The sequence below is a fragment of the Rhinoderma darwinii genome, chromosome 6 (assembly GCF_050947455.1).
Source record: "Rhinoderma darwinii isolate aRhiDar2 chromosome 6, aRhiDar2.hap1, whole genome shotgun sequence".
Taxonomy (NCBI): Eukaryota; Metazoa; Chordata; class Amphibia; order Anura; family Rhinodermatidae; genus Rhinoderma; species Rhinoderma darwinii.
In genome coordinates this window covers 75597043-75609716 of record NC_134692.1, presented here as the reverse complement: position 1 = coordinate 75609716, position 12674 = coordinate 75597043, and the positions used below count along the sequence as shown (strand labels likewise).

The following is a 12674-nucleotide window of genomic DNA, read 5'->3' as shown; positions in this document are numbered from 1 at the left end:
TTGACCTGCGGTGCAGAATTTTATTCCTCAGCATGTCAATTTTATTTGCGTAAACAATGCTTATTTGTTGCAGGATTTCACCATTGAATTCAATGGGGAGGTAAATCCTACAAAAAATAGCAGTTGTGGCATTTTTTGCGGCAGGTTCACAGCGATTAAGCTACAAAAAAACGCAACTCCGAAAGAAAAATTCTCATACTTACCCAGAAGTCTGTGTACTTCTCTCCAGCATAGCCTCCTGGGATGACGTTTCATCCCATGTGACCACTGCAGCCAATCATAGGCTGTAGTGGTGGTCCCATGGGATGAAACATCATCCCGGGAGGCCAGCCTGGATGACGTCAGAGGACCGGCCTACTGGAATGACGATTCATCCCATGTAACCGCCGCTGCAGCAAATCACAGGCTGCAGCGGTCTCCTGGGTTGAAACGTCAGCTAAGTGCTGCAGTTTTTGCAGCGGACATCCTGGGCGAAAAACTGCACCACAGTTTGGTGCGGTTTTTCGCTTGGAATTCCCTGCGGTGCACAGGGCGTATATGCTACGTGCTTTTACGCAGCGTATCCGCCCTGCACGAACTCAGCCATTGGATGATTTTGTAATATGGATTTCTATGTATGGATTTTTTACTATGTGTGTGTGTATATATATATATATATATATATATATATATATATATAAATAAATAGAAATCTTGCAGCACTCCAAAAGTGTGAAAAATAAGTGCTTTATTCAGCCAACAAACAGCTGTTTGGAGTGCTGCAAGATTTCTATTTTTATATACTGCCTTGTCCTTGGATCTGGACGACTTGCTTGGCACCTACACATTTGTTTCCAGTGAGTGCTGCTGCTTTCTATTGCTATATATATATATATATACAGTGGAGGAAATAAGTATTTGATCCCTTGCTGATTTTGTAAGTTTGCCCACTGTCAAAGACATGAAAAGTCTAGAATTTTTAGGCTAGGTTAATTTTACCAGTGAGAGATAGATTATATAAAAAAAAAAACAGAAAATCACATTGTCAAAATTATATATATTTATTTGCATTGTGCACAGAGAAATAAGTATTTGATCCCTTTGGCAAACAAGACTTAAAGAGGCTCTGTCACCAGATTTTGCAACCCCTATCTGCTATTGCAGCAGATCGGCGCTGCAATGTAGATTACAGTAACGTTTTTATTTTTTAAAAACGAGCATTTTTGGCCAAGTTATGACCATTTTTGTATTTATGCAAATGAGGCTTGCAAAAGTCCAAGTGGGCGTGTTTAAAGTAAAAATCCAACTGGGCGTGTATTATGTGCGTACATCGGGGCGTTTTTACTACTTTTACTAGCTGGGCGTTCTGACGAGAAGTATCATCCGCTTCTCTTCAGAACGCCCAGCTTCTGGCAGTGTAGACACACAGCGTGTTCTCGAGAGATCACGCTGTATCGTCACTCACAGGTCCTGCATCGTGTCGGACGAGCGAGGACACATCGGCACCAGAGGCTACAGTTGATTCTGCAGCAGCATCGGCGTTTGCAGGTAAGTCGATGTAGCTACTTACCTGCAAACGCTGATGCTGCTGCAGAATCAACTGTAGCCTCTGGTGCCGATGTGGCCGACACGATGCAGGACCTGGGGCAGGAAGTGAGTGACGTCACAGCGTGATCTCTCGAGAACACGCTGTGTGTCTGCACTGCCAGAAGCTGGGCGTTCTGAAGAGAAGTGGATGATACTTCTCGTCAGAACGCCCAGCTAGTAAAAGAAGTAAACACACCCCGATGTAACACACATAATACACGCCCAGTTGGACTTTTACTTTAAACACGCCCACTTGGACTTTTGCAAGCCTCATTTGCATAAATACAAAAATGGTCAACTTGGCCAAAAATGCTTGTTTTTTAAAAATAAAAACGTTACTTTAATCTACATTGCAGCGCCTATCTGCTGCAATAGCAGATAGGGGTTGCAAAATCTGGTGACAGAGCCTCTTTAATACTTGGTGGCAAAACCCATGTTGGCAAGTAGAGATGAGCGAACCGGGACAACCGAACCCGGTTTCGGTCCGAACATCAGGAAAAGTTCGGTTTGCAGCGAATCCGAACTTCACCGGGTTCGGCCGAACCCGTTTTGACCGAACACGGTCAAAAATATTATACAAATCGGCAGCCACTTGTCTCTATCAATCACTGATAGAGAAAAGAGGCTGCTAATTAAAAATAAAATAAAAAGCATTTCATACGTACCCGGTCGTTGTCTTGGTGACGAGTCCCTCTTCTTCCTCCAGTCCGACCTTCTTTTCTGACGCGGCAGCCTGTCATTGGCTGCAGAGGCCTCTGCAGCCTGTGATTGGCTGCAGCGGTCACATGGGCTGTAACGTCACCCAGGGATGTCGAGAGGGACGTGTCACCAAGGCAACGGCCAGGAGACCGGATTGGAGGAAGCAGAAAGTTCTCGGTAAGTATGAACGTCTTTTTTTTTTTACAGGTTGATGTATATTGTGATCGGTAGTCACTGTCCAGTGTGCTGAAACAGTTACTGCCGATCAGTTAACTCTTTCAGCACCCTGGACAGTGACTATTTACTGACGTCGCCTAGCAACGCTGCTGTAATGACGGGTGCACACATGTAGTCACCCGTCATTACGGGGCCTCATGCACACGACCGTAAAAACACCCGTTATTACGGGTCGTAATTACGACCCGAAATAGCGGGCCCATAGACTTCTGTTAGCCACGGGTACCTTCCCGTTTTCTCACGGGAAGGTGCCCGTGCCGTTAAAAAGATAGAACATGTTCTATTTTTTTATTTTACGGGCCGTGCTCCTATACTTTATAATGGGAGCACGGCTCGGAAAAACGACCGGCTGCCCGTGGCCGGCCGTGCTCATCTCCTGAAATACTCTGTGCTGCCTTAAACTCTGTGGACAGGTCAGGATCCTGTTTCTTTTAAATGCTGCTGGGGAACCCGCTCGATTCACTATATAAGGCTGCGCTACAGTGCAGCATTTAAAAGAAACAGGATCCTGACCTGTCCACAGAGTTTAAGGCAGCACAGAGTATTTCAGGAGAGGAGCGTGCAGATTCAGTGCTGCTGTGAACTCTGCTCTTACCATTACGTGGCTCTCAGTCTGTTACCTCTCCTCCACTCCTGTCCTCAATAACACCTTCACATGATTGGCAAGTCACCACGTAATGGTAAGAGCAGAGTTCACAGCAGCACAGAGTATTTCAGGAGAGGAGCGTGCGGATCTTGTTCGGGGTGGTGACTTGCCAATCATGTGAAGGTGTTATTGAGGACAGGAGTGGAGGAGAGGTAACAGATTGAGAGCTACGTAATGGTAAGAGCAGAGTTCACAGCAGCACGGAATCTGCACGCTCCTCTCCTGAAATACTCTGTGCTGCTGTGAACTCTGCTCTTACCATTACGTAGCTCAGTCTGTTACCTCTCCTCCACTCCTGTCCTCAATAACACCTTCACATGATTGGCAAGTCACCACCCCGCACAACATCCGCACGCTCATCTCCTGAAATACTCTGTGCTGCTGTGAACTCTGCTCTTACCATTACGTAGCTCAGTCTGTTACCTCTCCTCCACTCCTGTCCTCAATAACACCTTCACATGATTGGCAAGTCACCACCCCGCACAACATCCGCACGCTCATCTCCTGAAATACTCTGTGCTGCTGTGAACTCTGCTCTTACCATTACGTGGTGACTTGCCAATCATGTGAAGGTGTTATTGAGGACAGGAGTGGAGGAGAGGAAACAGACTCGTAATGGTAAGAGCAGAGTTCACAGCAGCACAGAGTATTTCAGGAGATGAGCGTGCGGATCTTGTTCGGGGTGGTGACTTGCCAATCATGTGAAGGTGTTATTGAGGACAGGAGTGGAGGAGAGGTAACAGACTGAGCTACGTAATGGTAAGAGCAGAGTTCACAGCAGCACAGAGTATTTCAGGAGAGGAGCGTGCAGATTCTGTGCTGCTGTGAACTCTGCTCTTACCATTACGAGTCTGTTACCTCTCCTCCACTCCTGTCCTCAATAACACCTTCACATGATTGGCAAGTCACCACGTAATGGTAAGAGCAGAGTTCACAGCAGCACAGAGTATTTCAGGAGATGAGCGTGCGGATCTTGTGCGGGGTGGTGACTTGCCAATCATGTGAAGGTGTTATTGAGGACAGGAGTGGAGGAGAGGTAACAGACTGAGCTACGTAATGGTAAGAGCAGAGTTCACAGCAGCACAGAGTATTTCAGGAGAGGAGCGTGCAGATTCAGTGCTGCTGTGAACTCTGCTCTTACCATTACGTAGCTCTCAGTCTGTTACCTCTCCTCCACTCCTGTCCTCAATAACACCTTCACATGATTGGCAAGTCACCACCCCGAACAAGATCCGCACGCTCCTCTCCTGAAATACTCTGTGCTGCTGTGAACTCTGCTCTTACCATTACGTGGTGACTTGCCAATCATGTGAAGGTGTTATTGAGGACAGGAGTGGAGGAGAGGTAACAGACTGAGAGCTACGTAATGGTAAGAGCAGAGTTCACAGCAGCACTGAATCTGCACGCTCCTCTCCTGAAATACTCTGTGCTGCTGTGAACTCTGCTCTTACCATTACGTAGCTCAGTCTGTTACCTCTCCTCCACTCCTGTCCTCAATAACACCTTCACATGATTGGCAAGTCACCACCCCGAACAAGATCCGCACGCTCATCTCCTGAAATACTCTGTGCTGCTGTGAACTCTGCTCTTACCATTACGTGGTGACTTGCCAATCATGTGAAGGTGTTATTGAGGACAGGAGTGGAGGAGAGGTAACAGACTGAGAGCCACGTAATGGTAAGAGCAGAGTTCACAGCAGCACTGAATCTGCACGCTCCTCTCCTGAAATACTCTGTGCTGCCTTAAACTCTGTGGACAGGTCAGGATCCTGTTTCTTTTAAATGCTGCACTGTAGCGCAGCCTTATATAGTGGATCGAGTGGGTTCCCCAGCAGCATTTAAAAGAAACAGGATCCAGACCTGTCCACAGAGTTTAAGGCAGCGCAGCACAGAGTATTTCAGGAGAGGAGCGTGTGATTGGCTGCAGAGGCCGGTGCAGCCTGTGATTGGCTGCAGAGGCGGTCACGTGGGATGAAGCGTCATCCCTGGAGGCCGGCCTTCTGACGTCATCCTGACGTGCGTGACCGCCACTACAGCCTGTGATTGGCTGCAGCGGCGACATGGATGAAACGTCATCGCTGGAGGCCGGACAGGAGGAATGTAAGTATGAACGTATTTTTTTTTTTTTATTATTACATAAAAATTGCATTTTCCGTGCGCCGAGCATGTACTGTCAAGGTTGCTGAAAGAGTTAGTGCAGCCCATTAACTCTTTCAGCACCCTGGAAAGTACCATGCTCGGCGCATGGAAATTACAGGTTCGGTCCGAATCGAACTTTTTCGTGAAATTCAGCGAACTAGCCGAACCGAACTTTTCATAAGTTCGCTCATCTCTATTGGCAAGCACAGCAGTCAGACGTTTTTTGTAGTTGATTATGAGGTTTGCACACATGTTAGATGGAATTTTGGCCCACTCCTCTTTGCAGATCATCTGTAAATCATTAAGATTTCGAGGCTGTCGCTTGGCAACTCGGATCTTCAGCTCCCTCCATAAGTTTTCGATGAGATTAAGGTCTGGAGACTGGCTAGGCCACTCCATAACCTTAATGTGCTTCTTTTTGAGCCACTCCTTTGTTGCCTTGGCTGTATGTTTCGGGTCATTGTCGTGCTGGTAGACCCAGCCACGAGCCATTTTTAATGTCCTGGTGGAGGGAAGTAGGTTGTCACTCAGGATTTGACGGTACATGGCTCCATCCATTCTCCCATTGATGCGGTGAAGTAGTCCTGTGCCCTTAGCAGAGAAACACCCCCAAAACATAATGTTTCCACCTCCATGCTTGACAGTGGGGACGGTGTTCTTTGGGTCATAGGCAGCATTTCTCTTCCTCCAAACACGGCGAGTTGAGTTAATGCCAAAAGAGCTCAATTTTAATCTCATCTGACCACAGCACCTTCTCCCAATCACTCTCAGAATCATCCAGATGTTCATTTGCAAACTTCAGACGGGAATGTACATGTGCCTTCTTGAGCAGGGGGACCTTGCGGGCACTGCAGGATTTTAATCCATTACGGCGTAATGTGTTACCAATGGTTTTCTTGGTGACTGTGGTCCCAGCTGCCTTGAGATCATTAACAAGTTCCCCCCCGTGTAGTTTTCGGCTGAGCTCTCACCTTCCTCAGGATCAAGGATACCCCACGAGGTGAGATTTTGCATGGAGCCCCAGATCGATGTCGATTGACAGTCATTTTGTATGTCTTCCATTTTCTTACTATTGCACCAACAGTTGTCTCCTTCTCACCCAGCGTCTTACTTATGGTTTTGTAGCCCATTCCAGCCTTGTGCAGGTCTATGATCTTGTCCCTGACATCCTTAGAAAGCTCTTTGGTCTTGCCCATGTTGTAGAGGTTAGAGTCAGACTGATTAATTGAGTCTGTGAACAGGAGTCTTTTATACAGGTGACCATTTAAGACAGCTGTCTTTAATGCAGGCACCAAGTTGATTTGGAGCGTGTAACTGGTCTGGAGGAGGCTGAACTCTTAATGGTTGGTAGGGGATCAAATACTTATTTCTCTGTGCACAATGCATATAAATATATAGAATTTTGACTATGTGATTTTTTTTTTTATATATAATCTATCTCTCACTGGTAAAGTTAACCTAGCCTAAAAATTCTAGACTGTTCATGACTTTGACAGTGGGCAAACTTACAAAATCAGCAAGGGATCAAATACTTATTTCCTTCACTGTATATACACTACAGCTATGGAGAGAAATACAATCCCTTGCCTTCTGTTAAAGTGGATCTGTCATCATACCATGCTGCCTTGTTTAAAGTGTCTCTAATCTTTCAGGTGACTTCAGAATAGGCTGTCCTGTGTGTGTACATGAGGAATAAGCCTATTTCTGGCCATTATATGACTTGTATTCTGCATTTTTTTAAGCAGTTTTGCGCTCCTCAGGCTCTTTCTATAATTCTCTGTTTTCTCTGAGCTAGTGAGCGAAGCCTAACTGCTATCATGTCTTCTATACACAGCACACAGAGAAGAGAACGTTCTGCTCTCCTATCTATCTATCTATCTATCTAACATATATAGAAGCAGAAGCAGCATGGGGGACATTATACAGCAGTAATGAGCAGTGTAGCTGAGAATCCAGCATTGCAGTGAACTATAACACTTACTGGAAAGCTGCTGCAACGTCTGTATGTCTATGTATTTTTCTCACTCCTGCTCTCCTCTCTATAGACTACTATGTGCAGCTGTAACCTGATGTGTCACTGAACAGCACAGTGTTGCCTAGGAGCACTTAAGGTCCTGGGTTCAAATCCCACCAAGGACAACATCTGCATGGAGTTTGTATGTACTTCCGGTGTTTGTTCTGGGGACTCTAGCTTCCTCCCACACTCCAATATATATACAGGTAGGGAATTAAGATTGTAAGCCCTACTGGGGACAGTGAATGAACAACTTCTGTGCAGCGCTGTGGAATATGTTGGCGCTAAATAAGTAACAGAAATAAATTCTCGTCCTGAGGAACCACAAGTTCAGAGTAAGTAAACCGTTAGGGGAGTCTGATAAGTTGTAGAAAGAAGCAAAAAGTTATATTCACTTGTACTACTCATTTATGAAAAAGTTAGTGACCATTGAAGGGCAGCATAGTATAGGGACAGGTTCGCTACACTATTTGCCCAAACGGCACAAACAAATATTGTACCATTTGGCTAACAGCAGCTAGCAAATAATACAGTCGCCTCTCCCTGCCCAGTGACTGACGAGCTACCATGTATCTGGCTGAATACACGGTAACCATAAATCACTGCACAGAGATGGGAGGAGGCAGAGAAGCACTCCCCTCATTAATATAGTAGATTCATAACTATGAGTCCTCTGTATTCTTTGCTAGCTGCTATTAGCCAAACGGCACAATATTTTTTTGCACTTCTTGGGCTAAACAGGATAATAAAGTATGATGACAGATCCGCTTTAAACTTTAGATATACTTTTAGAGGCTCATGCACACGCAGACGCCTGTGCACAGAGCCTGTACAGAGTGGTTTATCCTTTGTGCACTGCTGTACAGGCTCCATCAGACTAGTGACGCGTGTATAAAGTGATTATAACCTGCAAGAATGCTTCTAGGGGAGAACCCCTCGGTACATACAGAGTCTGATGGAGCATGGCACAAAAATTTTTGGGGTTGGATTCATAAAGAATAAAACCCTATGCCTCCGTATGATATCGAAGGCATACAGAAGTACACTAGGGGGCTCATGCATCTCTATGTAAGCCGCCCGGTTCATTTTTGTACATAACAGAAACATAATATGGCCATGGAATGTGAGCTTTAAATGTTACCCCATACTGGGGTAGCACGATGCATCGAAACATCGATACTATTTAAACACCCTCAAACGGTCCAATACTGTGAATTTATGTATTTCAATACTAAGCTGGGCGGCCGTACAGCTTAGTATTGTAATACATGAATTTCGTGTGTAGCATGGGGTGATGTGGCCGGCGCTGCACTTTTGAGCAGCAGCGCACCAGCCCTGAAGACAGAGAACATGGCGCGCACTACACAGCGCTCCCATGTCTTCTGTCTTTAGTGCCAGTGTTCATTAGTGCAGCGCCGGACACATCACATTATCATAATCAGGAGCAGTGCAATGGCTGTAATAAACAACCACAAACCCTCTCTAATGGCGAAGATCAGAAAAAAACCCTAATCTCCGCCGTTATCCCTTGAATGCCGCAATCAAAGCTGACCATGGCATTCAAAAAGAAAATGAGAAGGGGGGATTCCCTGTGATGCGATGGAGGGACATACATTATATGGACAGACCGCATAGTGTCAATTGAAGGACCCCAGGGCTGTCTGACCATATTTCCTGTTAGGGCATACTTAGGTATGCCCTAATAGCTGCCTGTGTACTATCAGTACACGGGCTAATGTACTGGCATATAGATATATGCCAGTACATTAAAGAGGCTCTGTCATCACATTATAAGTGCTCTATCTCCTACATAATGTGATCGGCGCTGTAATGTAGATAACAGCAGTGGTTTTTATTTTGAAAAACAATACATTTTGTTATGGCCTATTTTGATTTATGCTAATTACTTTCTTAATAGACAACTGAGCGTGTTTTTACTTTTTGACCAAGTGGGCGTTGTAAAGAAATATGTTTTGATAGGTATGCCCTAATAGCTGCCTGTGTACTATCAGTACACGGGCTAATGTACTGGCATATAGATATATGCCAGTACATTAAAGAGGCTCTGTCATCACATTATAAGTGCTCTATCTCCTACATAATGTGATCGGCGCTGTAATGTAGATAACAGCAGTGGTTTTTATTTTGAAAAACAATACATTTTGTTATGGCCTATTTTGATTTATGCTAATTACTTTCTTAATAGACAACTGAGCGTGTTTTTACTTTTTGACCAAGTGGGCGTTGTAAAGAAATATGTTTTGATAGGTATGCCCTAATAGCTGCCTGTGTACTATCAGTACACGGGCTAATGTACTGGCATATAGATATATGCCAGTACATTAAAGAGGCTCTGTCATCACATTATAAGTGCTCTATCTCCTACATAATGTGATCGGCGCTGTAATGTAGATAACAGCAGTGGTTTTTATTTTGAAAAACAATACATTTTGTTATGGCCTATTTTGATTTATGCTAATTACTTTCTTAATAGACAACTGAGCGTGTTTTTACTTTTTGACCAAGTGGGCGTTGTAAAGAAATATGTTTTGATAGGTATTACCCTCGTACAATTTTATATATAATGTTGGAGCAATTAGATTCACACTAGGTGTACACCACCAATTATTGATATACGATTAAAGGAACGGGGAGCAGGACATGTAGTGTGAATTACTTTTTGACCAAGTGGGCGTTGTAAAGAGATCCGCGTCATACACTTCTCGCCATTCATGTACTCAGCACATAGTGATCTTGCGAGATCACACTGTGCTGTCACTTACTCACAAATTAACGTTACTGAAGTGCCTTGAGAGTGAATAGCCATCGCTTCCAGCCAGGACGCGATGTCTATTCACAATCCAGACACTTCAGTAACGTTTGTGTGGGACTTACAGCACAGCACATCGAGATCACGCTGTGCTGTCATTTACAGCGTGATCTCGCGAGATCATGCTGTGCTGTGTGAGTAAGTCCCACACAAACGTTACTGAAGTGTCGGGATTTGAATAGACATCGCGTCCTGGCTGGAGGTGATGTCTATTCACTCTCAAGGTACTTCAGTAACGTTAATGTGTGAGTAAGTGACAGCACAGCGTGATCTCGCAAGATCACGGCGTGTGTGTGTGTTTCTTTTTCTGCATTTTTGCCAAAATTCTAAATTCTGGTAAGGTGACAACCCTACTCCATATTATAGGATAAAAAAAGAATTTATGTTTCCAAGGCTGTTATTACCAGTGACAAAACAAGGATGCATAAGTGGTAAAGATTTCTGTGTGTGGAATAGTGACTCTGAAACAAAATCAACTCATAATGTACAAGTTTTTAAAACATTTTGCAATAAAAGGACCTGTTCACACTGAGTTTTTTTTACACATTTTTTGCTGCGGAAAACCTATTGCGGACCTCCTATTGTTTTCAAAAAGAATCGACATGCCCTAAATTGAGGCATTTTCCGCCTCAAAAACCTCATTGAAATAAATGGGAGAAGGAAAAAATGCAATGAACAGCCGAGGCATTTTTTAACGAGTTTGTGACGCGTTTTAGGTAAAAGGACTCTCACGTTTTTTGTCCTTTGCCTGTTGAAAAAATGGAGATGTGTCAAAAAACGCCTGATTTCAATGGGGGGGCAGAAGCTTTTTTTTTTTCCGGGCGCCTTATGCCCGCTCACGGGAGCAAAAGGCGGCATGTCCTTTCTTGCCACATTTTTTGCCTCTGACTTCGCATTGAAATCAATGGGAGGCACAAAAGTCCTGCAGCACTTGTTTCCGAGCATTTTTCGTTTATGGTCACTGCATTAGCTTTAATGGCCAGCGCGATATACGCCACATAAAAATAAGTACAGAAACCGAATAGGACGGCGAGCTACGCTGTTTCTCTAGCTACCGAGTTCCGGAAACCGCATAGGTCGCCGTGCTACGCTGTTTCAGTAACTGCCATTCACTTCTATGGGAGTTATGGAAACTGCGTAGCTCAGTGAGCGCTCAGCTGTTTCCGTAACTCCCGACCACCTAACCAGGAAATGGCCGGGAGGCATCGGAGCCGGGTAAGATAGAACAGGGTTTAGGCGGCCCGTTCTAGAGATAGGTGCGGGTCCCAGACGTGGGACCCGCATCTATTAGACTTTTATGGCATATCTTGCAGATATGCCATAATTGTCCAAGATGGGAAAACCCCTTTAAAGGTCACAACAATGATGATACTGCATATGATAGATTTTTATGTTTAAAGGGTACCTGAGTTTTGATGAGTTCAGTAAAATCATGCAGAGACCTCATTGGGAGGTCATGCTGTACCTGTGTAACCCTTTATAAGAACTGTATCATTGTTTATTCTGGCGCAATGCGCCCTGTTCTGTCTGCACCCCAACTTGTCTTCCTCTCTGAGGCTGGCAGCGTGGACCAAACTTACAAATCTGCCAGTAACACATTGCTACAGACTGATGCTTCACTAATCGTGGTTGGGGGAGGGTCGCTTCAAATAGCCATATTTCGGGCTGTCTACCACCTCGAGTTATAATGGCATATGGAAGCTGAGATTCTTATCTTTTATATGCCACCAGGGGAGATCTCACCAGTTGAAAACACAGTTGGGAATGGAAGCAGTATACGGTTTGCCTTAGTAACTGTGAGTGGACAAAGAAGGGAGACCCCCTAGTTGCAGGGATTTTAATCAAGGTTTTTCGAGTGGAAAACGTAAACATTTTTAATCAAAGTGATTTGCAGATTTGTTCAGACTAAGTTGTTCCAAATGTTAGTGGCCATTTAATAAAAGCACATTATAGTAAATATATAGACCTCATAAAACATGACTTACTCTAAACGATGTGGTTCCAGAATTAGTTCCTTATTCTCATTCTTCTCCCTTGGATCTTTTAAAACAAAGTCAACTAAAAGAAACAGAAAATGTATTTTTTCTTATAGACAATAATATGTATGTGATTGGTAAATTGGCTATTCATTACTAATATAATATATATATTTATAAGATATCACTAATATGTTAATATAGTATGACCCATCATACTATAGTCCTATCCATATTGAGTAACTATGAGTGGTATGAAAAATTTCAGGTATGTATATTAATCTAAACGTATTTTTTGCATTTAAAATAACATGAAGGGTTCTATTCACAGATGTTTTTTGCCACGCTGCTCCGGTGGTTCCGTGGTTCCCAGCCGTTCTTTGTTCACTTGGATCAGCAGGGTATTTAAAAGGTGAGTATGTGTCAGTTTTTATTTCTAGTCATATGCAACTTAAACAGGGGTTTTCCAACAGTTTGGAAAAGAAAACCTATTTCAAATCTGTAAGAACATTCAGTACTTGGGTTTTGCAGAAGTAGAGAACTGGACTATCTAAACAGATACATTAGA

The 12674-nt window shown here is 44.0% G+C and overlaps 1 protein-coding gene across 1 annotated transcript in view; it reads right to left on the bottom strand.

Moving 5' to 3' along the window:
• The window catches only part of DNAH7 (dynein axonemal heavy chain 7), a 533102-nt gene that overhangs the window by 488014 nt on the left and 32414 nt on the right, over nt 1-12674 (bottom strand). The window contains exon 7 of the mRNA XM_075829965.1: nt 12116-12188. Within this exon, the coding sequence (XP_075686080.1) occupies nt 12116-12188 (73 nt within the window). The remainder of the gene's footprint in view (nt 1-12115; nt 12189-12674) is intronic.